This window comes from Electrophorus electricus, chromosome 8 (genome assembly GCF_013358815.1).
Source record: "Electrophorus electricus isolate fEleEle1 chromosome 8, fEleEle1.pri, whole genome shotgun sequence".
Lineage (NCBI taxonomy): Eukaryota > Metazoa > Chordata > Actinopteri > Gymnotiformes > Gymnotidae > Electrophorus > Electrophorus electricus.
In genome coordinates this window covers 13,285,123-13,312,622 of record NC_049542.1, presented here as the reverse complement: position 1 = coordinate 13,312,622, position 27,500 = coordinate 13,285,123, and the positions used below count along the sequence as shown (strand labels likewise).

At 39.6% G+C, this 27,500-nt stretch overlaps 2 protein-coding genes across 5 annotated transcripts in view; both read right to left on the bottom strand.

The window, feature by feature from the left end:
* Positions 1-10,769, bottom strand: part of gsdmea (gasdermin Ea) — a 13,822-nt gene extending 3,053 nt beyond the window's left edge. The window contains exons 1-5 of the mRNA XM_027014964.2: positions 10,735-10,769; positions 6,973-7,067; positions 3,932-4,159; positions 2,854-3,046; positions 1-105 (exon numbers count right to left, since the gene is read on the bottom strand). The exon at positions 1-105 is cut by the window's left edge and continues 64 nt beyond it. Coding sequence (XP_026870765.2) covers positions 1-105; positions 2,854-3,046; positions 3,932-4,139 — 506 coding nt within the window. The 5' untranslated portion in view covers positions 4,140-4,159; positions 6,973-7,067; positions 10,735-10,769. The remainder of the gene's footprint in view (positions 106-2,853; positions 3,047-3,931; positions 4,160-6,972; positions 7,068-10,734) is intronic.
* Positions 10,770-16,483: 5,714 nt separating this feature from the next.
* The window catches only part of osbpl3a (oxysterol binding protein-like 3a), a 15,519-nt gene continuing 4,502 nt past the window's right edge, over positions 16,484-27,500 (bottom strand). For 3 of the 4 annotated variants that reach the window (XM_027014979.2, XM_027014980.2, XM_027014981.2), the window contains 21 exons: positions 27,005-27,175; positions 26,539-26,655; positions 26,021-26,074; positions 25,669-25,782; positions 25,294-25,422; positions 24,852-24,936; positions 24,656-24,759; positions 22,689-22,772; positions 22,364-22,502; positions 22,099-22,190; positions 21,867-21,998; positions 21,674-21,767; positions 21,327-21,559; positions 19,227-19,364; positions 19,090-19,153; positions 18,935-19,013; positions 18,644-18,794; positions 18,036-18,180; positions 17,716-17,842; positions 17,125-17,247; positions 16,484-17,024 (listed from right to left, as the gene is read on the bottom strand). In XM_027014979.2, coding sequence (XP_026870780.2) covers positions 16,928-17,024; positions 17,125-17,247; positions 17,716-17,842; positions 18,036-18,180; positions 18,644-18,794; positions 18,935-19,013; positions 19,090-19,153; positions 19,227-19,364; positions 21,327-21,559; positions 21,674-21,767; positions 21,867-21,998; positions 22,099-22,190; positions 22,364-22,502; positions 22,689-22,772; positions 24,656-24,759; positions 24,852-24,936; positions 25,294-25,422; positions 25,669-25,782; positions 26,021-26,074; positions 26,539-26,655; positions 27,005-27,118 — 2,415 coding nt within the window. In that variant the 5' untranslated portion in view covers positions 27,119-27,175 and the 3' untranslated portion in view covers positions 16,484-16,927. Of the gene's footprint in view, positions 17,025-17,124; positions 17,248-17,715; positions 17,843-18,035; positions 18,181-18,643; positions 18,795-18,934; positions 19,014-19,089; positions 19,154-19,226; positions 19,365-21,326; positions 21,560-21,673; positions 21,768-21,866; positions 21,999-22,098; positions 22,191-22,363; positions 22,503-22,688; positions 22,773-24,655; positions 24,760-24,851; positions 24,937-25,293; positions 25,423-25,668; positions 25,783-26,020; positions 26,075-26,538; positions 26,656-27,004; positions 27,176-27,500 lie in introns of those variants that run through there. The other variant, XM_027014982.2, reaches the window with a different exon arrangement.

Sequence of the window (27,500 nt, the reverse complement as noted above, 5' to 3'; positions counted from 1 at the left end):
TACTCAATTCTGCAAGTTGCAGTGGTAAAAATGCGCTCCATCACTAGAGTGAACATCTTCTTGGATTTGGATTTGCCCAGCAGAGGATGCTTAAGGTCTACCTTCCTGAATAACCAATCCAAACAAGGAATCAATCACACTACAAGCCAAACAGCATTATAAACCCATGTACAGACATGTTTCCAGGTGGCACACTAAATGATAATGACCATAGAGCTGTGAAATAACTGTCCTCAGATACTACTCCAGTCCAACAACATCCCTGTTATTATATCAGGGGTGTGGACATGCTAAAAGCATATGCCAATAGGACACCTATTAGCATATGCAAAATAAGGGTGTGAAGAAGACGTAGTAACACAGTCAGTCATCTTATGTTTAGGACTACATGCAAACAGTATTTGCATTAACATATCTTTATGCTTCCACAAGGTATACCATTAAGCCAGGGGTATTACTACACCAAGTTTAATGGGGCACCATGTTTCCATACCCCACTATAATCATTGGGGTAAAAAGTCAGTATGAAAGCCATAATGCTTTATGTTTTAACCCAGACTGCTGAGCAGAACTGCATGACACAAACATTAGCACCATGCAAATTCACTACAGGTACTACATTTCCGATAATAACCCAGCATCTTTCCAAACACCTGAGTGGCTAACACTATCAGTGAGAGCCAGTTTCTTTCAATTTCTCAGTTCAATACATGAAGCTAGCATTAGAAATCAAGATATGCTAGTTTTTAAAAGTAAGACAGCCATGCAGAACACAAAGTAATTATAACAGACATTTTATCATTAGACACATAACCATTTAACCTACCAACAACACATATTAGACCACTAAAACAAAAGAATTAGCTATTGAGCCCTGCTAACTAGATAACACAAGCTTGTAAAATGAGAAATAAAACCATATAACCATAAACAATATTTATTTCTTATCTAATATTAATTTTACCATCTTTTGCTTTCGAGCTAGCATGAACTGATGATGCTAAAACAAAATTACATATTGTTTTGTCACAAAGGAATTTGGTATGTATATATGTATATATGTGTTTAAAATATTTATATGAATGTAATTCCACAAAAGATTAACTTTTTCTAATGACAGTTGTGAGAGAGCACTCAAAAAATGAGCAGGGAACAGGATGGAGAAGATAAGAACAGAGAGAAAGACTGAAAGCAGATGCAGAACAGGTAGAAGCAGTAAGTAAGATAGCAAAACAAGGAGAGAGCAAGCAGGGCCTTTTTAAAAAAGCACAGGCACTATTCTGCCCCCATTACTGACTGGCTATGCAGCATTTGACACAATCAACCATGATATTATTTTAAAACATTTGGAAAGTAAAGTTGATCTGCAGGGCCCAGGGTTAGAATGGTTAACCTCCTACCTGAGTGACAGAACTTTTCTGTCAAATAAGGAAACTGTTCCTTTTCCCTGCTCCCATCAAATACGTCATCCAAAAATCCTAGGGCCATTTCCCCCCCCCCCCCCCCCCCCCCCCATTATATATGCTTCCCCTTGACTGTACGTTAGAAAAATACAATATTCTGTATCCTGGTAATGTGGATAACACCATTTTTTTTTCTATCTGACAGCACTTGCACACTGGAGAACCTTTTTAACACTCTAGATGACATCAAATGCTGGATAACAAGGAACTCTCATCATCTAAATGAAAATAAAATGGAAGTAATTATATTTAGTTCCCCTAACCCTAACTTAAAACCCATTTACATTTACATTTTGGGCATCTAGAAGATGCTCTTGAACACTAGTTGTGCTGCTGCATTCTGAATCATCTGTAGAGGTCTGATGGCCTGTAGAGGAAGACCAGCAAGTGAGCTGCAGTAATCTACCTTTTTTTTATGCCCTTGCCAGTAATCTTGCCCCCCCTTTATGGGGACATTGATCTCATTATTCTCATTTCCTTTTCATTAGTAATGTCATACAGTTCATTTTTTTGTATACAGATATAAAGGTGATGAGGTACCATGATTGCCCAACCCTCCTCACCTCCAATCCCCTCTTCTGCAGCACCCTCCTGCCTGTCCATCTCTCCCATCCCAACAGCAATAGTCTATCTTTAAGATGACAAGAGACTGCACAGCATCATCTGGGCCAAAACCTTTGTATGTTACAAGTTAAATGCAACAAATGTTACAAATCACATGTATGTTATATATGTTACAAGTCAAATGTAAAGACCCACCTATTGTTTTTGTTTTTAGGTCAGTCTAAGGTTTCTGTCATGTTACGCGTTTCAATTTTTTAATTATTTATTTATTTTATTTTCAATCAATTTACTGTGTTTTGCCTTTAACAATCAATTTTGCCTCAATTTTACCTTAGTATCATGTTTTTGTTTTTTTGGTATTTCATTCACTTCTTGTGCATTTATTTTTATAATGTTTTCTTTTGCTTTTGTATTGACTTTTATTCCTTATTTATTGTTAAACCAGCTACCTTAGACAGAAAGCAGTTTCGATCAACTTCTGTTGTTTTTAAATGTGCTCTACAAATAAAGATGATTTTATTTGACTACATATCCCTTTTCAGTGACTAAGAGGAAACAAAAGAAATAAACATTTTGCTGCTTGGTCATATTTCAGTGTGTCAATAAAATGACATGAAATTTCTTAGTGCCAGTGTATAACATTTCCCATAGGTGAACATAGGAACTGGGAGAACCAAAACACAGACTGGAATGAAGGAACAGATGAGGGGCAGAGAAAACGAAGCTAAGGTGCAGAACCAGGGAGTGCAGGAAAACAGACGACAGGGAAACCATGACAACATGGACGCCAGGAGGGTGGCCATTTGTCACACAGTGTAGCTACAACCTGTCTTTGGAGTCCTCTAGGAGTTTTTGTATGTTCACGTTTTCTTTACAAAGTGTCCCAAGAGAGGAGGACAGTGCAGACACTCCACTGCCCTGTGTAGACACCTTGAGTGCACTTCCTCCTGCCTCCAGAGATGCATCTTTGTTACATTTATGCTTCTCCTCATATGTCAACAGCTCAGTTTGCTCCAGCACTGATATAACAGAGACATGCAAAGAAATTCAGTTTTTAAAAAAAGCACAAGCAACTATATGACTGTGCGTTCTGTAAATTGTTACTGTACTAAGAGCAGACGGTCTGTGCTGGGGCATTCATTGGTGGGCTGTGCTCTCTACTGGGCCACATATACTAAAATAAATATTCAAATATACCACTGCAGTGGAAATACTGAAACAGATGTAAAGGTATATAGCACTTCATATTGTTAAAGCAAGAAAGATAATATCACTAGATGTGTTTGGTTATATAGTAAAAGTATGAATAAAAGCACAAATATTCAATTTGGCTTCTGGTCTCTGATGTGACCAAGCAGCCTTAAGAGGATGAAACCTGGAGACTGGGACTGAGATGGGCAGTAAAGCTCTTTTGTTTACTGAAGGTTTAATGACAGGAACTCTTGCTTCACACTTTCCTACTAACCTTTAATATGAAATCTTATTGTACTGTTTAAAGGATGTCAAGGATGTCCCACAACATAGTTAACTGGGAACTTGACTGCTACCTGTTTACCCCAAACCTGACCAGTAGCACAATTCTAAAAGTAGTATTCTACAAAGGTGTGGATCTCCTACAGGATGGAATTGATTTGACTGAAATCTTACTGGTTATTATTAATGCCTGAAGAATAGTACAATGTTTGACAAACTTGACAAATTTCAGACTTTCACTGCTTGTTCAAATCAACATAATGATCCAATGTTCAGTGTGTCAAGATGAAGTGGTTTCCTCCCCTAAGGCCTCCACAAATACATTTGTCCAAAAACCCTGGTATCCTATAGCGTCTTGCGTGCATGCGTGTGTGTGTGTGTATGTGTGTGTGTGTGTGTGTGTGTGTGTGTGTGTGTGTGTGCTTGGCTACCTGGCTGAATGGGCTCACCCTGTAGCAGGTCATTTAGGGTGAACACTGAGGGTCTGTATTTGGCTGTCTGCCAAAACCACACAGGTGGACACTTAATGACCACAGCCAGTGGCTTCAGTTTTTCTGAATCAGTTAGTCTGGAAACAGCGAACAGAGAACCATCCGGATCGATCTGGCGGACAAGCCTCTTTGTAGCCTTGTCAAACATCTCTCACCCACAGTGTTAACCTGCAAGTTATGAAATGGTTTATTAAAATGGTTATGAAAAGTATTTTTACAAATTATTCATAAACAAGTATATCCAGTTTGTCTTCTTAAATGGTTATGTAGTGCATAGTAATGTTTACATTGTTCCTCTTCCATTATTCATCTATAAAACCCATAGACTACTACTGCATTAGTCTTCATCTACCAAGCTACATGCAGTTCCTCTATCACTTCCATATGTAAAGGTTATATGAATCCAGCAAAAATGTTGTCATATTATGATTTAAATGTAATATGAATCCAGGAAGAGTGTGTCCATATTATGATAAAAATGTAGGGCAGCACAGTCACATCCTCTGATCTAATTTGTACAGGGCTTAAACTGAGAAACAAAATGAATTTGAAACCCTCAGCAACTTTTAAGGACACAGGGATGGAACCTTGGCCTGTGGCACATGCTATTACCATAAGTTGCCTCTTGATCAAAATCAAAAGTGCAGGGAGACTAATGTAAATAAATTCTCATATCACTTTGGCAGCAGCCTCTAACTATGTGTTCATTTGATATAATTCTATTCATGCTTCTCTACAATCCACACAGGCACCATAAGACCTGACCTGAATCTGTTGACTCATGGAGTGATAGACCATACAGACTCTTTACCAATTAGTAACAGAAGCCTAATTAATACTACTCATAGCTCTCACCAAAGAGGTCTACACACACACACACACACACACACACACAAACACACACACACACACACACACAAACAACAACAAACAAACAAACAAAAAACAAAAAAACAAAAACAAAACATTTAGTTGTTCTGCATTAGAGAATTAGCAGTATAACATGTTTCTAGAACAGACTATTCACAGTAGTACACTCCTGCGAAAAAAAATGGGACAAACCCAAAATGTTTTGATATAACATTCAAACATCTATGTGTTCAAAAGATTTCCATTTATTCGCTGTTGAGACCACTAAAAGCTTAATATTATGCAACACTATAGTACTGCAGCAAACATGCCCGTACTGGCAGGCTGTAAGTAATATGAGCTTGGGCATACCCACATAAACCCGCACGGGCCCAGCACTCAGTAGCTCTCACTGGGCCCAGACCACCATTCTGGAGTTTGAGCTGACTGCAGACTCAAGTCTGGACCTGGACAAACCCACATGCGCCCTGTGTAGGCAGATCTCACGTATTTAGGGTTGAGTTAGTGTTGTCTGCACAGGCCCAATAGCGAGGAACAAAATCTCAAGGGCAAGCTTGCAACAATTGGCTTCTTAAACAAGTATTTTATTTTATAATGACATGTATAGATGAAAATCTAAATATAAGATGAAAATCTACATATACCACAACTCAGGCTGTAGAAGAGGCTGTCAGAACCAATTGGCCATAAAACATTACATGTGGGATCCTTCCAGGACATTAAATACACTTATTTTCACTATCTTCAGTTGCAGAATAATCTTTTCAGTTAAGCTACATGTTGCTGCATATATTAATATCTAACATGCTTAAAAGTAATGGCCACCTCTGTTAAAATTTGACAAAGTCAGAATTTCCCAATGAATGTTACCTTTAAGTGATTGGATGGCACTTTAGTCAGAATCTGCGAAGTGAACGTAATACCCGTAGATGTTGAACAAAAATGACGTATCAAAGCAAAAGAGGGCAAACCAACAGCTCCAACGATGTATCCACTAAACCGCTACTTTCTCCACTAGAAAAAGCAAGACGTTCTTATGGCGTGACAAAGTGATATTATCTTTTAGTTCGGTGAAGTTAAGAACAAACGTTGTAGGTTTCACACGTAAAAAGTTTTTAACAATTCCACCACACTTTTGCGGGCGTCTGTGCATCTATAAGCTATTAAAAACCTTCTATCACAATTGAGGCAGTATACTTCTCCTTCGTAAACCACATCCCCCCATCGCCCATACGACCAAATTCGTGCGTCATCTTCAGTACCCTCCAGTAAAATAACTGGTTTGATTTGAGTTTGTGACTTTTTTCATGCTCTATCAAGGTTTAAAGGTGTAACACTCGGATATATGAAGAACATCTACATATTGAAGATATTTATTGATATATGTGAATTACTTACAACTGACTAAAATTATTTCGTATGCGCGAGCGGTTTTCTGTGAGAGGAAAAGGTTATGAGCCTGTGGGACTCAAGACAGGGAGGAGGTTGTGCTTTGCAGCTTCAGTTTGTCTGTAACAGGACGAGCACATCCACCACCCAGACAAAAAAAAAAAAAAACGCTCGTTATGTAGCTAACAGTTTACATGTTCCAGTACTTTCACAGCGTCTCACGAGTCACTGTATATCGTATTTCCAATGGTTGATGCAAGGGCCAGAGCAGCTGTTTGATTACCTGCATGTTGAAGAGACACTGAAGTTTAAACAGCTCCAAATGTTTTAACAACTATTTCACAAATCAAGAACAGTATTAAGTAATGTGATGATGATAATGTCAGAGGGAGGACACAGACAATTTTCTTTTGAGTGCAAAATGACATTTCACGGAGGAAAGTCTAGTTTTCGATTTTAATATATGAATGAATATAATCTATGTGAATATAATCCATATATATTAAAATATATTGAATATAATTCATATAGACTTTAATTTAGATTTAACTGCATATGTTAACATTTTGTGCACAGTTTAGCCCGGTTTTTAAAGTTATACACATTTACAAAGTAATCTATGTAGTGCACTTTCTGGAACTGTTTTTAGTCTTCAGATATGCGTGAGGCAGAGAAGGAAAAACTCAAAGAAGATGAAAGAGGTGTTCTTGACATTTTGGTACCTTTGACCACATCCATGGCTAGGTCTGAAATTGCTTCTTTTTCTTCTTCATTCTTATATTACAGCATCTCGCTCCCCACATTTTTTTCTTTCTTTCTGGAAATAAAACAACATTACTGTTCTATTACAAATATTTAAATGTAAGAAAATTGGAATTATTGAAATAATTTTGTGTGTGTGTGTGTGTGTGTGTGTGTGTGTGTGTGTGTGTGTGTGTGTGTGTGTGTGTGTGTGTGTGTGTGTTACAACTTGAAATTGAAATGCATTGTTATTTAAATAACATGTAATGGACCTAAAAAAGCTGTTGTCAAAAATGTAGAAAGGGGAATTTTAAAAAAAGCATTCCTCAAAAAAGCTGAGTAGTTGTGAATGCAAATGCATTAACCCCTCTTGCTATAAACCCATGATGATATCTGGTCCAAACAATTAACTTTAGAAGTCATATAATTAGTTGATTACAGTCCACAGGTGTGTAATCAAAGTGTCAGATGATTTGTCATTTAATGTCAGTATAGATACATGCCTATTCTGAAAGGTCCTGAGTTTACAACACCATTGTACAAGCAACACGAAGACCAAAGAGCTCCCCAAACAGGTCAGAGACAAAGATGTGGAGCATAAATCAGGGTTAGAAAAAATGCCAATCTTTGAACATGCTACAGAGTATCATTAAATCCACTATAACAAAATGGAAGAATATGCCTCCACTGCACACCTGCCAAGAGAAGGATGACAACAAAAACTCACAGACTGAGCAAAGGAGGCATTGATCAAAGACAACACAGAAGCAAGTACACAGATCCACAGAGGAGAGTGGAGTATCTGTTCATAGTACACAGATCCACAGAGGAGAACTGAGTATCAGACTAAATTGAACTTTTTGGCCTACATGGGTAATGGGTAGTTTTAGGGTTGCACCACACATAATCCTGAGTTAGAACATTGCCACAGTGAAGCATGGTACAATGCTTCAACTTACCAAAACTGGCAAGGATTGATGGAATCATGGATGGCACTAAGTACAGGGCAATTCTTGAGGAAACCCTCTTTTAGTCTGAAAAAGATTTGAGCTGGAATGGAGGTTCAGCTTCTAGCAGGACAATGAACATATAGCTACACTGGAGTGGTTTAAAGGGAAACATTTAAATGTCTCAGATTAGCCCAGTCAAAGCCCTGTCCATGATGTAACTGATAACTTTGGGCAAGACTTGGAGAACACATGAATGCAAATTATCTAACTTGAAGGTGATTGAACAGTTTTTCTTTGAATGGTCGGAAATCCCAGTGGTGAGACAATCCCAGTGCTAAGAGAGACACACTAATTGCAGCAAAATGGTACCAGGGAGGATGAATACATATATACACTAAAGATTTCACTTTTTTGCCTTATTGTTTTTAGCACATTAAAAACATTTTGCACCTTCACAGTGGTAAGCATATGTGAATTAAATGGTACAACCCCCCCAAAAATCCACTTTAATTCCAGGTTACAGTGCAACAAAACAGGAAAAACACCAAAGGAGGGGGTGAATGCTTTTGCAAGGCACTGCACGTGCACACCCACCCCAAGCAACATCAACTGTAATTGTCAATGAAAGAGTAGCAGTGTCTTCTTCAGACATTTAAGGCTTTGAGGGATCTTTGTGAGAACCCTAAGAGGGCAAGTAAATGTTTGCAAAGTGCCAGATATATTTATTTACACTATACTTATAAATGGATGGAATGTCAATGCGAATGTGAACATTGACACCAATAATGGAATTCCAGTGAAAGCAGAACTGAACCAACTAGAATGCAGAATAATGTTAATAATGTGGCTGAGTGAGTGTATCTTCTTAAGAACTAACGCTTCTTTAAACTGGTATTTCTCACTAATCACTATATTATATTTTACAACATTGGGCCACATTATCATTGGCTTGGCATACACCAAAACATGAGCAAAATACGGCTCATTTAATATAGTTCTTAATTATTGTGTTTATATTTCTAAGTCTGTTTTTATTTATTTAATCAATTTATTTTTCAACATTGAATAAAGATCATTGTTTTGTTTTTGTGTGTGTGTGTGTGTGTGTGTGTGTGTGTGTGTGTGTGTGTGTGGTCTGTGGTGGAATTTTGAATAAACAGCAAGTCAGATGTGATTAAAAGAGTAATTTAATAAAGAAGATAAGACATACAAAACACAGCTGTGTGAGAGCTAATGCTCTAAAGCGAAAGCTTTAAAGGGGGTAGACTGACTCTGTTCCTTATATCTAAACTGCTCGGTCAACCTGTTTACCCATTTCCTGCTCCTTATGGCAATTAACATTCCTGCAGTACCAGAGCACTCACCAGAACAGACACAATTTGCAAGATAAAATAAGCCTAATTCCTCTTTATGAAACTTGCAGGTCACTGCACAGGCAGGTCATAAAGCAACATTCCAACAGTCGCTTGTTCCCACAATATACAGAGACAGAGTATGCAGACTAAACTATTCATATAGGATTACATAGAGAAAGGATTAACATGATTATATATGAATCACATGATAATACATGATCGAATATTTTCCATCACAGGTCTGAAGTAGAGATCAGAAGTCAGTCCACTGACTCCTATTTTACAGCACTGAAATAAAGGCATTTGCAGAGAAGCACAGTCACTTCTTCGCAAATCATGTCCACAATGCAGAAATCACAAATACTCTGATTTTTATTTTTATTCTTCAGTACATTATCTAACCTTTCTAATTGGATTTTCCCAATAAAATAATCACCGTGAGTGTAAATAGTATTATGAAGTTTAAATCAAGATAAATATCATATTGAGACTGGTGTACTGCATATGATCAGATATCTACTCAATGTGTAGGTGCAGATGGTATTTCTCTTGATTTTGAGAGCAATCACACTGCTCATAGTATTTTCTGAAGCGAATGGAGCAGTTTTGCCTTGAATGGTCAGAAATCCCAGTGGTGAGATAATCCCAGTGCTAAGAGAGACACACTAAATGCAACAAAATGGGACTGGGAGGACAAATACTTATACACACTAAAGATTTCACTTTTTTGCCTTATTGTTTTTAGCACAGTAAAAACATTTTTGCACTTTTACAGTGGTAAGCATATGTGAATTAAATAGTACAACCCCAAAGAAAAACCACTTTAATTCCAGGTTACAGTGCAACAAAACAAGAAGAACGAGATGAGGAGTGAATACTTTTACAAGGCACTGCATATGCACATTCATGCACACCCACCTATCCATGCAAAAACAAACAAGGAAGTTGTATGTCTTTTCTTTAGAACTAAGGGTTCTTTAAATTAGTATTTCTCACTTATCATGGTTGGCATGGCTCCACAGCCCTGATAACGCTGGTAAACTTCATGAATGACTTTCCTACAGTACCAAGCTTGTCACAATATATAGCTGTATTATTTTTTTTCAACATTGGGCCAAATTATCATTGGCCTTCCGTACAGCAAAATATGAGCAAAATACAGCTCATTTAATATGGTTTTAAACGATTGTGTTTGTAATTCTAAGGCTATTATTATTGTTATAGTAACAATATAGTAGGACGCACAGTCTCTATTGACGTAGACAGACGTTTATTATACGCACACGAAGGACGAACATATCGGCACTCACAGAATAGCAAGTAGTTGAACACGGGAAACAGGTTACAAACAAAAAATACTACCGTGACATGAACACGTAGCCAAACATGAACAAAGACCGACAACTCTACACTCTCCTCCAACGGTTTAAATACATACCTTAGACACAGAAGCCGGTGCAGGTGTGAAAACATGGGCATGGTTACAAATGAAACGACAAACTCCCACCTCACGCTGCGGCTCGTATCACGTGACCAGTGGGACTGGGAGCACTCTGTGACAGTTATTATTATTATTATTATTATTATTATTATTATTATTATTATTATTTCATGCTTAATTTGTTAATATTAGCTAGTGATACATTTTTTCAAGCTTTTCTTAATTGAGATATTTTAATATAATATACAATATTTAATATATACACATGTCAGTTTTTGGTTTTTTTTTTTAGCAGAGATGGAGTCGAATGCAGGTAAAATAGATTTAATCATGAAAAGGGGCAATGCAAAGGCATCATCAAAACACAAGCAGAGGTAATATCCAGCAAACAGGTGATGAGCAAACAAATCCAACAAGGAGCAGGCAAACGAGTGAATCCAATATGGAACGATGGAGTTATCCGGTAAGTACTAGGCAGTTTCAATCGGTATGTAATTTCATCGATTCTCTTCAGTATGAGGAAGGGACCCAGGTAATGTCGTTTCAACTTACTACAGCTCTTCAGACATAAATCATTGGTAGACAGCCACAATCGATCACCTGGTTTATATTCTTTAGCAGGTGCCCTCCAGTGGTCTGTTTTATATGTCGATGGGTTCTTTCTCATACCTGTTCACTTTTATGCATCCACTCGTCGACAGCAGGTGAAGCTGAATTCTCTGGGTCCCAAGGCACAAACGGGAATGATAACCTAGGATGCACTGCAAGGGAGTTATGCCTATTGCAGAATGAACAATGGAGTTCTGTGCCATCGCTGCCCATATTAAATACTTAGACCTCTCATTCTGTTGGTCCCTACAATATAGTCTCAAGAACTTCCACAATTCTTGGCTCATCCTTTCAACTTGACCATTACTCTGTGGATGGTAGCCAGAGATTAAACTGACATTAACTCTCAGCTTCTCCATAAAAGCCTGCTATACCTGGGAAGTGAACTGGGGTCCTCAGTCCGATACAATGTCCTACAGAATTCCGTTGTTACAACCCTATTACCTGCATCTCTAAAGGGCTCCAAATCTAGGTCCACAAAATGGCACAACATAAAAAAAAAAAAAACCACAGAGACGCACTCTGTACGGGATTTTCAGTGTTGTATTGTTGGTTTTCTGATATGTTTCCATACAAACACATACAAAATATATATAGACACACAGCATAAACTAAACCTAAACAGGAGTGTTTGTTCATAGTGGGCTTTATGCCAACACAACAAACAAAACCCATCTACTAGAATGGATTCAACTATTCTTCCCTAAAACAAAATAAAATAAAATACAATCACTCTTCCGTCAACTCCTTATCACAAAAATAGAAATACAACAAAGTAAAAAGAACATGGCACCCACCCCTACGACTCCAAACAATAAGACAAACAATACTCAATATTTTAGGCAATCAATTATCAGTAAGTGACTCTCAGTATTCCTTTTTGACAGACTGTATCAACTCAATGCTGCTAATAGAGAAACATTTCATGTAACTACTCGAGGCCTTCTACATAAAGCCTCTAAAGATTGAATACATCTCAAAGGCTCTATCTAAAAACCTAGCTGGACAGCAAGTAATAACTCATAAGGCCCTATTCTATAGAACCTGGGACAGAAAAAAAGGAACAGTCAACTTCGACACACCATCTCAAAAAGAGTCTACCATAGGGAGTAATTGTACCAACACAGAGCCTTACAGAGCATCGTCTAATGTGGCACACGAGTGCTCTACTGAACAAGATACCCTGGCCTAACTTGATACTCGTGGTGTCCAGAGTTGTGTCCAGTTCATATATACCCTTGTGCCAATGCCTCAGATATGTAGTCCTTCATTGATTCTCTACAACATATAGGGGTTATGAACAAACACACAGAGGTATGCCTGCCTCTACCAGAACTAAAGCACAATCATAGGGGCGATGAGCTGGTAGACAGGCTGCTTTCCCCTTCCTGAAAACTTCAGCTAGAGCCTTGTATTCCTCAGGGACTTCCCCTTCCAACCACAGTCGCACACACCCACCCACTCTTCTGTGGCTGTCATTCTTTCATAGACACACCTACATCTAGGGTTTGCCTACACAGTTTTTCTCTCTCTCTCTTTGTTATTTGGATTTTTACTCTCATATTACATATATCTATGCTTTCACTCATGTAATCCACTCACAGCCAAACTTCACACAATACTTCCCTTTAATTTGAATCTTTAATTTAAAGTGTGATTGATTTGTGGGAATATTATTCAGAATAAAAGTTACTGGAATGCAGTATCCTAACAGTAATTGTCAAATTGACAGGCTGAGGGATATTAACTCTTCCGAGTGTTGCTAAATGATAAGATGAATTATGTACAAATTAGATATTTTTGACAAAAGGAGTACAAATTTAAACTGCATGTTTACTGTCATCTAACCTCAACCACCCTTTTCAAAGCATCTTCAGGAAATAATACATTTCCTGAATAATAATAATACATTCAGAATTATTTTTCCAGTCGTTAGCAGTCTTCAAGTCTACAAAAAAGATTCAATAACCCATATGTTTCTCCCACTTTTTTGAGATAATTTGCATAATATGAAAACTCACACACCTTTTTGAGCGCAAACTAGTCCTAGGATTTTCACCAAACCTATACAAATCTGGCATCCAGACATTCACAAGAGTTTAATGTTTAATAGTTATCAAAAAATCTGGAGATTTCTACACTGTGTAGTTTACACATGCCAATCAAGTGGCAGAGATTCCACTGCAAACACTGAACATAAACAGCTCCAACTCATGAACACTTTCAATGACACCAAACTTTACAGACATGTAGCCCCAAGCAGGCCTAGGGCAAGTCATCCATTTTGACATACCTGCTTTACTAGGGGGTACTGTAACAGGCAAGAAACTGTCACACATACCCAGATTGTCCAATTATTAAATCTTTACAAATCACTTATACAATTACTTTCATCTTTGCCACACAATTGACCACTACTACAGTGACCGGTTAGGGATTTAAGATATTCTTTTCTACAATTTTAAAAACGATCATACCAGGAGGTAACCCTTGAGCTATCAAGGAAAACTCCCCATCTTAAGCATGAGCCAACCAGATAGAATGTCTGTGGCTAGAATCCCACCCACTGAATGATGCTTACTGGAAGGATCTACAGTTCATATTCATGTCAGACATAATAGTTACTGCTCAGACTGCTACTTAGTGCACGGTCATGTCAGACATGCGAGTTAATGCTCAGATTAGTGCTTGTACCCCATGATCGCTTGCAGCTATATTTTCTCATTTTTTCTTTTTATATGAATAAAGCAATTATTAAACTGTCTGAAGGTGTGTGTTCAGGATTTGAACAGAATACAAATTTGAAAACATTTGCCTTTTCATGTGTTAAGGTGTACCAATGCATTTCTGTATGCATCTGTGCAAAGAAAGTGAGAATGTTTCAGTTTATCTCAGCTGTTGGTAAATTCTTGTGGAGGGCCATATGAGTCATAGAGAAAGCAGGGCCTAGCATTAGGCCCTAGTGCATGGTGAAGGCCCTAATTTATCACCAGAGCACAAGGAACTCCTGTTTGCACACTCTGTCTTTGTCAGCTGACTTTCACAAATGTATATTCCACTTCATAACAGTAGTGTCTCATTCTTATCAGGCATATATTCCCAAGCTAACTGCCATTAAGTCACTCTTTCCAACCCCACCATAGTACTGAGGCCACCCCCATAAAGTTACTAAATGATATACACCTGAATGCTGACACTGCTGCATTGACACTGTAGATCACTTCTGTGACAGTTTAGAAAATTGGGTATGATGATCAAGATCTGTCCTCAAATGGTTTAGGTCTCTTTTAGAAGTACGGAGTTACCGTGTTAGGATCTGCAGTTATGAATCGGATAAGATTACCATGTGGAAAATAGAGAATCCCCCAGGGATCAGTTCTTGGTCCACTTTTATTTATTCAGTGTATGCTCCCATTAGGCCAGAGCATGTAAAGCACTTGTGTGTGAACTGGCACTGTGTATGACAAGTGTTATATAAATAAACTTGCCTTGTGTTGCCGTTACAGCTTACAGCAGTGTTTTTATACATTAACTCCTTTACTTTGGGTAATGCAGTGCATCCCCAAGTAATGAAACTGATTATTAAACTGAAAGATTTGCATCCTTATATATTTGAATTTGGACCCTTATAATTCAGCATATAAATTAAATAGTTTACAGCATTTAAAATTGGTGCTAACAATGGTGTTAAGAACTGTATGCCTCCACCTACCATAGCTACTTCTATACACCATATATAAAGATCCAGTGTTTTGATATGTGAACTGTGGCATGAACAGCTGCCATTAATGCAACTGGCTTTTGTTTGAATACAAAAGAGGCTATTGGTGAGACCAGGACGGTGTAGGAGAAACATTTTGACCTCCCTGGAGTTCCAGGAGTTTCCATGCCCCGCAGACTAAGAAAAAGCAGTGGAACCGTTCTGTATGGTTTCCACAGAGAAGCATGGACAGAGAACCAAGGCAGTAAAATAGCCATAGCACAATTCTCCTGGACAGGATAGCACTTATCACTTTAACATTTCTATAACAACACAGAAATGGAAATCCTATCACATGCCATATGTTGTTTGTGTAATGATACTGTGTTGTACATGGAACACATTCCTTTTCCTAAATGTTATGAGAAAAATATAAGGTATGCCATGTATATACTATATTGCATGATTAGTGTATTAGCGTATTAGTGTATAGTGCATGCAAGGTCACTAGGAAGCTGTGTAAAGAAAAGCAGCTTAGGCTGAGGTCCAGAATGTGTTTTGGCATCCAGGAAAGGGTTCTCCCTTGCAGACAAAACTGTTGCAGTCACTTGCTGGACAGAAATGTTCTTTACAAAATTTCCAGTATACCATATTGTTCAAGATGAAACTTGCTGTTGTGTGCTTAGCCCATTTATTGCAGTATTTTTATTTCTATTTTTAAATGCTGTTATTTTGTGTGATACAGACCAATCCCAAGATTGTGTGTGATTGTCATTGAAAGAGCAGCAGTGACATCAGTTTCTTCTTCAGATATTTAAGGCTTTGAGGGATCTTTGTGTGAACCCTAATAGAAGGCAAGTAAATGTTTGCTGACCTTGAAAATAGATATATTCATACTATATAAAGTCCTGGCACTGGATATACCAGATATATTCCCACTAATAACAGTAATAATAAATAGATCATGTCAATGCGACTGTGAACGTTGACACCAAAAATGGAATTCCAGTGAAAGCAGAACTGAACCAACTAGAATGCAGAATGTTAATAAGGTGGCTGAGTAAGTGTATCTTCTTAAGAACTAACGCTTCTTTAAACTGGTATTTCTCACTAATCACTATATTATATTTTACAACATTGGGCCACATTATCATTGGCTTTGCATACACCAAAACATGAGCAAAATACGGCTCATTTAATATAGTTGTTAATTATTGTGTTTATATTTGTCTGTTTTTATTCATTTCATCAATTTATTTTTCAACATTGAATAAAGATCTTTTTTTTTTTTGTGTGTGTGTGTGTGGTCTGAAGTAGAGATCAGTCATTTTAGAGATCAGAAGTCAGTCCACTGACTCCTTTTCTACAGCACTGAAATAAAGGCATTTGCAGAGAAGCACAGTCACTTCTTCACAAATCATGTCCACAATGCAGAAATCACAAATACTCTGATTTTTATTCTTCAGTAAATTATCTAATCTTTTCCCAATAAAATAATTACAATGAGGGTAAATAGCATCATGAAGTTTGAATCAAGATACATATCATATTGAGACTTGCGTACTCTATATGATCAGATACCTACTTATTGTTTGGATGCAGATGGTATTTCTCTTGTTTTCTATGAATAAAACAATAAGGATTGCTAATCTGCTTTCAATAAAGTAAGGTGCTATTGTCTATATTCTATTTTAGTTTGATGCCTGCACCAAGTGAATTCCATGTACATTCTGGTACTGGGCATAAAAGTACCAATGTGTGATCCTTGATGCATCTGTGCAATGAAAGCAAGAATGTTTTGGTGTGAAAGGCCATTCTGGGCAGACCTTTAGGACTCAAAGGAGGCAGGGTCTAGCAGTGCAGGGGGAAGCCCCTGATTGGTCACCAGAGCACTGGGAACTCCAGTTTGCTGAAACCAGGGTCTTTCCGCAGCTCCCAGTATGTACCATTGCTTGTCCATGAGTCCTTTTCAGTCCACCTGAGAAAGACAAACATGCATACACAAAAATAAATAAAGAAACATTTCTAAAATTTACATCTTTATCATATACTCTCACACATTTGTAAAAAGTACACACTTGAAGAAGCGTGGTGTGTGAGTGGTGTTGTTCTCCTGTTGGATCCTCTTACTCTCCCTCTGCAGAGCCTCAATCCTCTTTTTCTGTTCTTCTGCTCCAGTTACATCACCTTCCTCCAGCAGCCTGGAACCAGTGCACACAAGTCTTAACTACGTAAACACACTATTGGCCCTTGTGTGGACAGAAATGTTTACATGCTTCCAATAAACCATTGTCCAAACTGAAACTTGTAAACTTGCTGTTAGGTGTTTAGCCCATTGTTGGCTGTTGGATTGTGTTAAAAAATGCATTTTCCTGCCCAGAAGCTAGAAACTAAATGTTACCTGACCTAAGAGCCAGTACAGCCACCTAGTGGTCTAGGGTGGTACTGTTGCATACAAGCATTAGCAAACATAATCCTAATATTCCTACACTGTGGCATATGTTTGCACAATAAATGCATTAGTCTGATTCGTTCTGAAAATGTGTATTGAGTTATACTGTGTGTGTGTGTGTGTGTGTGTGTGTGTGTGTGTGTGTGTGTGTGTGTGTGTGTGTGTGTGCGTGTGTGTGATGTGTCCGTGTATATATATGTAGATGAATGTCTGGTACCTCTGGTCGGGTCTGAAACGTGTATCTGTTGGAGGTAAGAATGGTCGAATGCTTTCATCCAAATCATTTAATTCAATGGTGAACTGAGTGAATCCATAGTACTTCTCATAATTCAGAGGTAGGGGGTCTAGATACATGTACATGCGAGTGCCCACCCGCGCGAACACACACACACACACACACACACACACACACACGCAGACACACACATGCACTGCATTAGTACATTAGCAAGCTAAATAACATAATTCCACAGCAGACTAAACTACCCTTAGCTACATACTGTAATCAAATAGGCTTCAATGTAGCCATTCACTCACTTGCTCTCCAGAGGCAGATGGCCGAAGATGGGTCCCCAAGGTAAAAGGCCTCATGCCATTTGCCGAAAAGCAAGTGAATGACATGCCCTTCTGAATCTGTAACCGTTGCCTGTACCTCATTACTGCTTGAACCTTGGGATCTTGACTGTGTGGAAAAGTAGGAAGAACAATAAGTTAAATAAGCAAAGAATAAAAGTAATGAAAAATCCAGGAAAAGAAGAAAAAAGAAAGACAGTGAAATAAGCAGAAGTAGCTACAGGAATAGAGGAAGAGCTGGGTAATATCACTGATTATAAATCACAATTGTTATATGATAAATGTTACATGCACTACAATTATCCTTGAGATCAATACAAATCTACCTATTTATCTATTGATCTATCAATCTCACCATTTATGCACAAGGAATTCCTAAGATAAATGTTAGTATTAGGGAGCTGTTCTGTTAGGAAAAAACACAAAAACATGGCTTAATTATGCTGGCAGGGATCACAAGCCAACAGCAGCATATTCCCAGAGATGCCATTTATTGTCTAGTAGATGTCAGTGTTTATCAGAACTCAGATCCTGCCTACAACATCTCAGAGGGTACGGAGAGTTAAGGTTACCTTGAGGAACGTGATCTTGCAGAGGACAGGATCTTCTGTGGCAGAAGTGTTTCTGATTGTCACATCGCCATATTGCTCTATCCAGCGCTGGCCACTTAGGATGTTATGGATACAGGAAGTGACCCTACTCAGCTCATAATGATCTGCAAATCTGAGGGGGTCAGAGAGGAGACACAGAGAGAGAAAGGCAGAGTTAGTGTGTGTGTGTGTGTGTACGCGTGAGAGACCTGAAATAGTAGAAAGCTTTAAAAGGGGATTGATCAGAAAGGAAGTTATTAGAAAGTAAGATACCTTGGCAAAACAATATGTGTGGTTCCCATGGGAACTATCTCCATTGACTTGCCCCAGAATTTGTTCTTCCATCGGACATCTGAGGCAGACAAACATAACCGAGTTTAAAATAAACCTATTGAGTATTTGCACATATGTGTGTGTGAGTTACTCACCCTGCCACAGAGTGAAGTTTTTGGATTCACAATGGCAAGCAGAGACTGGAGGATGGTGGCTGACCTGAGGCACATAGACCAATCATGTAAATAACAGATAGAGAGCTATAGGGGTGGGCGGGGGGAAACATTGTTACCTGCTCAGAGATGAAGCGGAAGCCTTTATCTGGACGCTCACACTCATATGTCTCCCCTAGGACAGGATTAAATGGTTTCCCACCTGCTCTGGTGTATGTACATGCATACGCTGACACTGCAAATGCTGCAACATACACCTACACACACAGAGAGTTCCACACAAAGTTTAAACAAGGTGAAACAGAACAAGGTGTCCTCAGCATGTTTCTTCCCACTGTAGCAGGAGAAACAGACATCTACATATATATACATATATACACTACCTGGCCAAAAAAAGGTCACTACCTGGATTTAACTAAGCAAAAAGGTAAGAGCCTCCTATTGGATAATTAATGCATTGGCGATTATTTTTCAGCTGGCAACAAGTTATTTAACTTTAACTGATGCAGTGAGTAGCTTCTCAATTGTTAAACAACCATGTCGAAAGACACATCCTGTGGTTGTAGAAAAGCTGTTAATCTGTTTCAGAAGGGTCAAATTATTGGCATGCATGAAGCAGAGAAAACATCTAAGGAGAGTGCTGAAGCTACTAAAATCGGGTTAAGAACTGTCCAACGCATTATTAAAAAGTGGAAGAACAGTGGGGAAACATCGTCTTTGAGGAAAGAATGTGGTCGGAAAAAAATCTTTAATGATCGTGATCGGCGATCACTTAAACGTGTGGTGAAATCAAATCGGCGAAAAACAGAACTCAGGGATACTGTTTAATAGTAAAAGTAAGAGCATTTCCACACACACAATGTGAAGGGAACCCAAGGGATTGGGACTAAACAGCTGTGTAGCCTTAAGAAAACCACTTGCCAGTGAGGCTAACTGGCAAAAACGGCTTCGATTTGCTAGGGAGCATAAAGATTGGACTCTGGAGCAATAGAAGAAGGTCATGTGGTCTGATGAGTCCAGATTTACCCTGTTCCAGAGTGATGGGCGCATCAGAGTAAGAAGAGAGGTGGCTGAAGTGATGCACCCATCATGCCTAGTGCCTACCGTACAAGCCTGTGGGCGCAGCGCTATGATCTGGGGTTGTTGCAGTTGGTCAGGGTTAGGTTCAGCAACGTTATGTGCCCAAAGAATGAGGTCAGCTGACTACCTGAATATACTGAATGACCAGGTTATTCCATCAATAGACATTTTCTTCCCTGATGGCATGGGCATATTCCAAGACGACAATGCTAGGATTTATCGGGCTCAAATTGTGAAAGAGTGGTTCAGGGAGCATGAGACATCATTTTCACACATGGATTGGCCACCACAGAGTCCAGACCTGAACCCCATTGAGAATCTTTGGAGAAGACTTTGCGCAGTAGTCCAAATCTCCCATCATCAATACAAGATTTTGGGGAAAAATGAATGCAACTCTGGACAGAAATAAATGTTGTGACATTGCAGAAGCTTGTGGAAACGATGCCACAGCAAATGCGTGCCGTAATCAAAGCTAAAGGTGGTCCAACGAAATAAAGACTACATACACACACATGTTATGTGCACAAGTGTCACAGAGAAAGCACCAATGGGTTTTGGCACATAGCTTGTGATCTTGTTTGGTGAAACTATACTATGATCTGGTTTCACTGGAAGCGCCAGAATCTGTTCATTCAGGTATTTGGAGCTATTCTTGATTCTCTCCACTTGGATTATAGCCCCAGTTCAGCACTAATTTGCACTTATTTGGGGTTTACACCAAAATTTTATTTGCATTTTATTTGAAACATGTATACTCATTAGTATTTAACATGAGTTAGATTGGTTGGTTATAAAAGTGTGTTCACACTTATGCAAGTTATATGTGTTTTGTTGGTTTTCATTTTTTCCCCTCAAAATCAATTCTGGTTGTTTGTCACTTGATTTTTTTGTCACTTGATTTTCATATGTGTAGGACTTTATATCAACTACATGTCTGCAGGAATAAGTGTTACTTCCAGCATCAGCATGTGTGGTTTTGTTCCTTTATTGGTGTGTTTAAGTCTAAGAGGTTTATTTTAAGAACACTTCAGCTGTTCAACACAATTGCCTATATCCTAATAGCCATCACTGAAATAGTTGCATTCAGTGTGTGTGTCAGACACCATGTGCATGTACAGGTAGTGTGTGCGTGTTCTCACCATACGCATGTATGGGTCATGTGTGTGTGCGGCTGTGTCCAGTAGGTGGCAGTACTCCATCTCCTCACAGAGTCTCTGCAGCGTGTTGATTGGCTCGTTGAGCTGGACAGGCATGGCCACCTTGGACAGGTCTTTTCCAATGTTAGAGGAGAGGATGTTCCACAGGTTGACACCAGCACCCATGCATGGGCTTGGCAGCTGAGAGCGGCGCGCCATCACACTCACGCTACTGCCTGGATAACACACACAGATATGAACATAAGTAAATAAACAACAAAATAAACCCTTCTAATGAAATTATGGACTAATTGTGTGTGTGTGTGTGTGTGTGTGTTTGGAGGATTCACCTGCACTGTCCCTCTCAGTCCCTCTCTCGCTGTCACAGAGTTCCTCAGAAACATTATCACTGCCATCACTTAGGCAGGAGTCATTATCTGATACCTAATCTCACACACACAGCAAAAAAAGATCAAAATTATTTTTTTTGACTCCACAGAACATTTAGCTTTTTAAAGTTATATGTGACCTCTTGACCCTGACCTCAATTTCAGAGGAGCTAGAGGACAGCAGGTACTCTTTCGCATCAAAGAACTCAGACAGAGACTCAGGGACTGACCCTCGATTCTCACTGGACACCTGGTACAGTAGAGGGCAGGGCCCTTCACAGACATCCTGATTGTAGGAACAGAGAGGATTTTTCAGCTTGCTCATAAACTATCACCCACAGCAAAGTCCCAGTACTACTCACACCAGCACAACACTGTTCACATACCACTTCACGGATACTCTTCAGTTCCAGAGTGTTTCTGAATCTGTCTCTCTCTGCACACAAGGAAGTGTACGTGGACTTCAGTGTAGTGTGAACTGGAATAAGATACAGAGAGAGAGGCAGACAGAGTGGTGAGGAAGGATCTTTTTATGGCACATGACTGCAGGTGAATGTGAATGTGTGAGTGAATGTGTGAGTGAATGTGTGAGTCTGTGAGTACATGTGTGTTTGTGTGCGCATGTGTGTGTCCATGTTCTGAGGGACTCACTGGTGTTGGCCAGCCGGCAGAAGTCTCCCTGCAAATGATATGCATTGATGGGGGAGTCAGGTGTCTCGGAGTAGCTCAGTTCAGTGTGCGTCAGGTTGGGGTTCGAGACATGCAGCCGAGATGGCTGGGACGCAGAAGCCTTGGAGAGAGAGACAGAGAGAGCACCTGAGGGTTGTGATTGCTTGTCTGTGTGTGTTTGTGTATGCATGTGTATCTTTGAAACATCAGCTCAGTTTTGCTCAGCTCACTGCCATTTAACTCCTGATTCATGTCCCTGTAACAGCAGGAAGTTGAAGTAGTGGGACAGAAGTTGTACGTGTTTTACCCGCAATGTGCGTTTTCGGTTTTTGCTATGAGCTTTGGATTTCCATTTCCTCTGTCCTTTCTTTTCCTTCTTAGGACCCTCAGTCTGTGAATACAGAAGTATAAATGAAATGAGAAATATGCTGTATTAGAAGACACATACAGAGAGAGATCAGAAACAGAATCACTTTATTTTGCCAAGTATGATAGTGACAAAAGGAATCTGTCATATATGACATGTAACATATTAGACAGACCAGACAAGCGCAGACTAGTTATAAACATTCAATAGAATCAAGATATTAAATTAAGGCAGATAAAAATAAGTACACAGTAAATAGAGTACGTTTAAAAGAGCTAATGTAACAGAGCCAATCAAGTTGAGAAAATATAATTACCTTTTATATACAGTATACTGAAAATTTATGGACACTGTACAATTGTGCAGAGGTACACTGTGCTACATGGGAGTTGTGTGCCAATAAGAGAGGTGGGTGAGATTTTCTTTAGGTGCAGTGTGTTTAATGTGGTTACTGATGGCATCAGCTGTTTGCATGTCTGACTGTGCTGGCCTTGATTCAACCCGATGGAAGTTACTGGAAGAGGTGGTATCCAGCATTAGAGGGGTCAGCTATAATCTTGCCTGCTTTGTAACCCTCCAGTTGTAAATGTCCTGTAGTGTTGGCAGACTGCTGCCGATGGTTCTCTCCAGTGCCCTGACTACATTCTGGAGTTTGGCTCATTCTTCTGAGGCAGTACTCCAGTGCCAAGTCTGAGTGTCTAAGCTGACTTACGTTGGTCAGGAACAGGATGGATGAGACTGTGATCGGAATGTCTGAGAGTCACTCACATAATGGCAAGACAACCATATTTAAACTTGTGGCACAAGTGACATGTCAGTACTTGGACATTTCCTTTGTTAGGTTTACACTGTTAAAGCTTCCCAGTATAATCGAATTTAAAAATAAATCAAATTTATGTATATAGCACTTTTTACAAAAGATGTCACAAAGCAGCTTTACACATGTCCAAGTCCAAGCCCACACTGAGCAAGCCAAGGGGGACAGTGGCAAGGAAAAACTCCCTAAAGCATGAGTTAGAAACTTTGAAAAGAACCAAGACTCAAGGGGGGGGGGGGGGGCCATCCTCCTCTGGCTGACAACGGTCACAAGAAGTAAGTCTGGACCCTCCCCTTCCATTTCCCTTATCTGATTGGCTAGCTGTCTCAGCTCCTTGTGCACACACACGCCTTAAGTGGTATGTAAACTCTGACCAAAATGAATAAAGAAGACTCTTGGAGAGAAAAACGGCTTGCAGATTATGAACAATGACTTGTGAAGGAGTTCCTGATTTTAGCAGTACCATGTCATCTTTACACCAGGGTTTGCTCATGTAGAAATAAATTCCTCCTCCTGTTGCCATTCTTTGTTGCATCTCTGTCCACTCTGTGGAGCTGAAAGGCAGGAATGTGCAGTGCACTGTCCGAGCTCAGACCAGTAAGACAGGTTTCCGTGAAGCAGAGAGCAGATGAGTTTGAAAGGTCCTTGTGGGTTTTATTGACTAGAAGCAGTTCAGAACGCAAATTTCTGAGAAATAAACCAGCACTTCTGCCTCTCCTGCGTCTCCTGGTCAGGTTAAGCAGAGCGAGAGCTCCTGTCAGAAGAATCTCCAGAACTTTCTGAACAAATTCAGGAATAATGTGAGGTTGAACACTGTTCCTGAGAGTTAGTAGATGTTCCTTATTCCAACTGATAGAGTTAAACACTTGGTATACATCATTAACAAACAAAAAACAACATAATAGGTAATGGCAAACTGCTGAGACACCCATCCATGGTACCATCTTGAATCTTGAATCATAAGACCCAAAATGAAAAGAGAGAATGTGATAGAAACCGTCACCCCCTTAAAGGGAGGCCAAGGTGATGGAATAGTCACCCCTGAACGAGAGGGTCTTGTGTGTGAAGGGTGGGGTATAAATCATTCTACCTGCAGGTTGTCGATTGTGGGAGTTAAGAAGGAGCGATGTATTACTTCCAGATTCTTCAGCAGTAGGTTCAGCTCGAGCAGACATGATTCGCACTCTGACAGATCTGCCCAGGAGGAGAGCGATAGGTTGACGTAGGAACATGCTAACGCAACAATGAGAAAAGCACAGTTAGACATGTATGTATGTGTGAGCCACCTCTATAGCATTTCTTCATGTCTTCTGAGCTCTGCAGTAAACTGTTCTTCAACATTAGAGAAGGCTGTTTAGAGAGGGCAGGTCGCTACAGAGAGAGAGAGAGAGAGAGAGAGAGACCGAGACAGAACAACACAGTAAGAAATGGTACAGCAGATAAAGTACATTATATGACCAGTTTAAGTAGAAAATATAAACAAATTAAGTAAATTACATTAACTGATTAAGTAGAAGATATGACCAGATTAATTAGATATGATCATCTTAAGTAGAAAGTATGACCAAATAAAGTAGATTATATGAGCAGATTAAGTAGACAGGTATAGTTTAGTCTTTTAAAAATTCTTGTTTTAAGGTAAATAAGACATAAAAATCTTCTAGTCTGACCAGTGAAGGAGCAGAGAGGGCAAACAGCAATGCTCTGATTGGTCAGTGAGGTAAGTACCTTTCTGATGGAACCAGAGTCTGAGTAGTGCTGGTGCTCAGGAGGATCCATTACGATCTCATTCTGACGGAACACACGGTGATTCCGTAGATGCAACACCCAATCATCAAACACATCCAGGGGCTTCACCTACCAGGCAAGCATTAAAGAGAAGGTGTTTTTTATGATAAACTCTTAATATAGCCTTGCAAAGTTATTTTGAAGCTTACATATTACAGATCTTTGGTTGGAACATTAATCCACCACTTTAAGTGTCCATATTAGTGAACACAGGTGTATATACTTACTGAAGTGTACATGTAAATTTGAAGTGTGTATGTGTGTGTGTACTTTTAGGTGGTATATGCTGTCCCCTGTGTGTGTGTTTGTGTGTACTTTTAGATGGTAGATGCTGTCCCCTGTGTCCAGATCTATGCACATAGTTTTCTTCTTAATGGACACGACTGAGAGCCCAACATCAATGCGGCCACGGACCTTCCCCTTCTTCAGCTGAGAACACATACACACGTGTACACACACACACATGCACCCATGCATATGCACATACATATACATGTTTAAGATGTAACACCAGTGTGAAATCTCAACACTACTCAGCCAAAGCTGTATTTGTGTGTGTATGTGCTTTTAGTTGGTAAATGGTGTGTGTATATGCACACATGTATGTGTGTGTGTGCATGTGAATGTGTGTTTGTGTGCATGTGCATGTGTTTATGTATTTACTCACGTCAGCTAATGTTTTGCCATACATAAGGATGCCCTTGTCCAATAGAAAGTACCTCTGTCAGAGAAGAAACACAGTAGCAGTGTGAATGCTGCTCTTGAATCAAAAGCACCTGACAGGAAATGGACCAAACAAGTGGAATAGAAAGAGAGAAATAATCACTAAAAATAAAACAGGGGTAATGTGAGTGGTGTATTGTTCTCATTAGGACTGAGAGAATATTAATTTTCACTTTAGCTCGCTGGGTAATCAACATCCGCTACACCAGTGGTTCCCAGACTTTTTTCTGCAGTTCCCACTCCTGTAGTAAAGAACATTCCCTCCCCCCCACTTCGACATACACATTCTTTGTTTCTTTTTCTTTGCTGCGCCACCCCCACCACCCAATAGCTCGGCTCGCCCCGAACACTGCACTACACTGGGAAACACTACACTACACTGAATGCGCAAAGATTCATTCTCCTTCTTTACCCCTTGCCTCACTAGCTACATAAGGGCTTGGTTTTGCCTCATGGGTTCACCTTGTGCCAGCCCTTCATTGGCCACTTCCTCTTCTTGAACAGGAGGCCCTCTTTCCTGATGGGTTCCTGCACATTAGTCGTTGCCTCCCGCAGACAGGCAACCACCTCCCAGCCATCCTGCATACAGACGCAGCAATGCACAACTTTATGTGACACACCTGGGGACGTGTGCAAAACTCACAGAAGCGTTTTGCCTGAGTGTTGCCAAAACAAACAAAAACCCCTCAAAAGACCATGGTGCACATTTAAATTTGAACTTTGTAGTTTATTAAGTCACACTTAAACAGTTGTACTAATCCTAAGGAAGAGAATAAATAAAACAGATCTTTCTAGAAAAACAAATCTTTCCAGAATTACAGATCTTTGTGGCTATATCTGAGGACCTGTAGTCCTTGTAGTGATCAGCACCAGTTTGGTGCCTGCATGGTCCCTGGACAGAGACAATGAAGAAGAGATGTCTCCCTGCCTCTTTGCAGTCTTGGGTGGATGCATTGCTGTCATCGCTGAGGGGCAGTGACATGGTGCTGGGCGAGGGGTGTATGAGGGACGTTGACAGCAAGGTCATCTCCTCTGCGGCCATCACTCGATGCTGTTACGGTGAGGGACAGACTTGACACTACCACCACCACAGCTGACACTATACACAGCAAAATGAAAGAGAAAGAAGAAAAATGTGTGACAAGGTGAAAGAAAAACAACTGATGGTACCCAAATTCAGTGCAAGACAATGTGTGTGCGTGCACACTGCAGAAATGTACCACAGCTTACTTTATGTTTATACTTGAAACAGTGTTTACAGAATTGTGCAGATGTAAATGCCGCTAGTCTGTGTGGGTGTGAAGAGTGTCTGTGCAGTGCGTGCTTTGGGAATATACTATTAGAGCGTGGGATGCTCTTCCATAAGACTACACAGTAATACTCAAGACATGAGTCAGTAGAACGTATTTATGTGGTGTAAATAG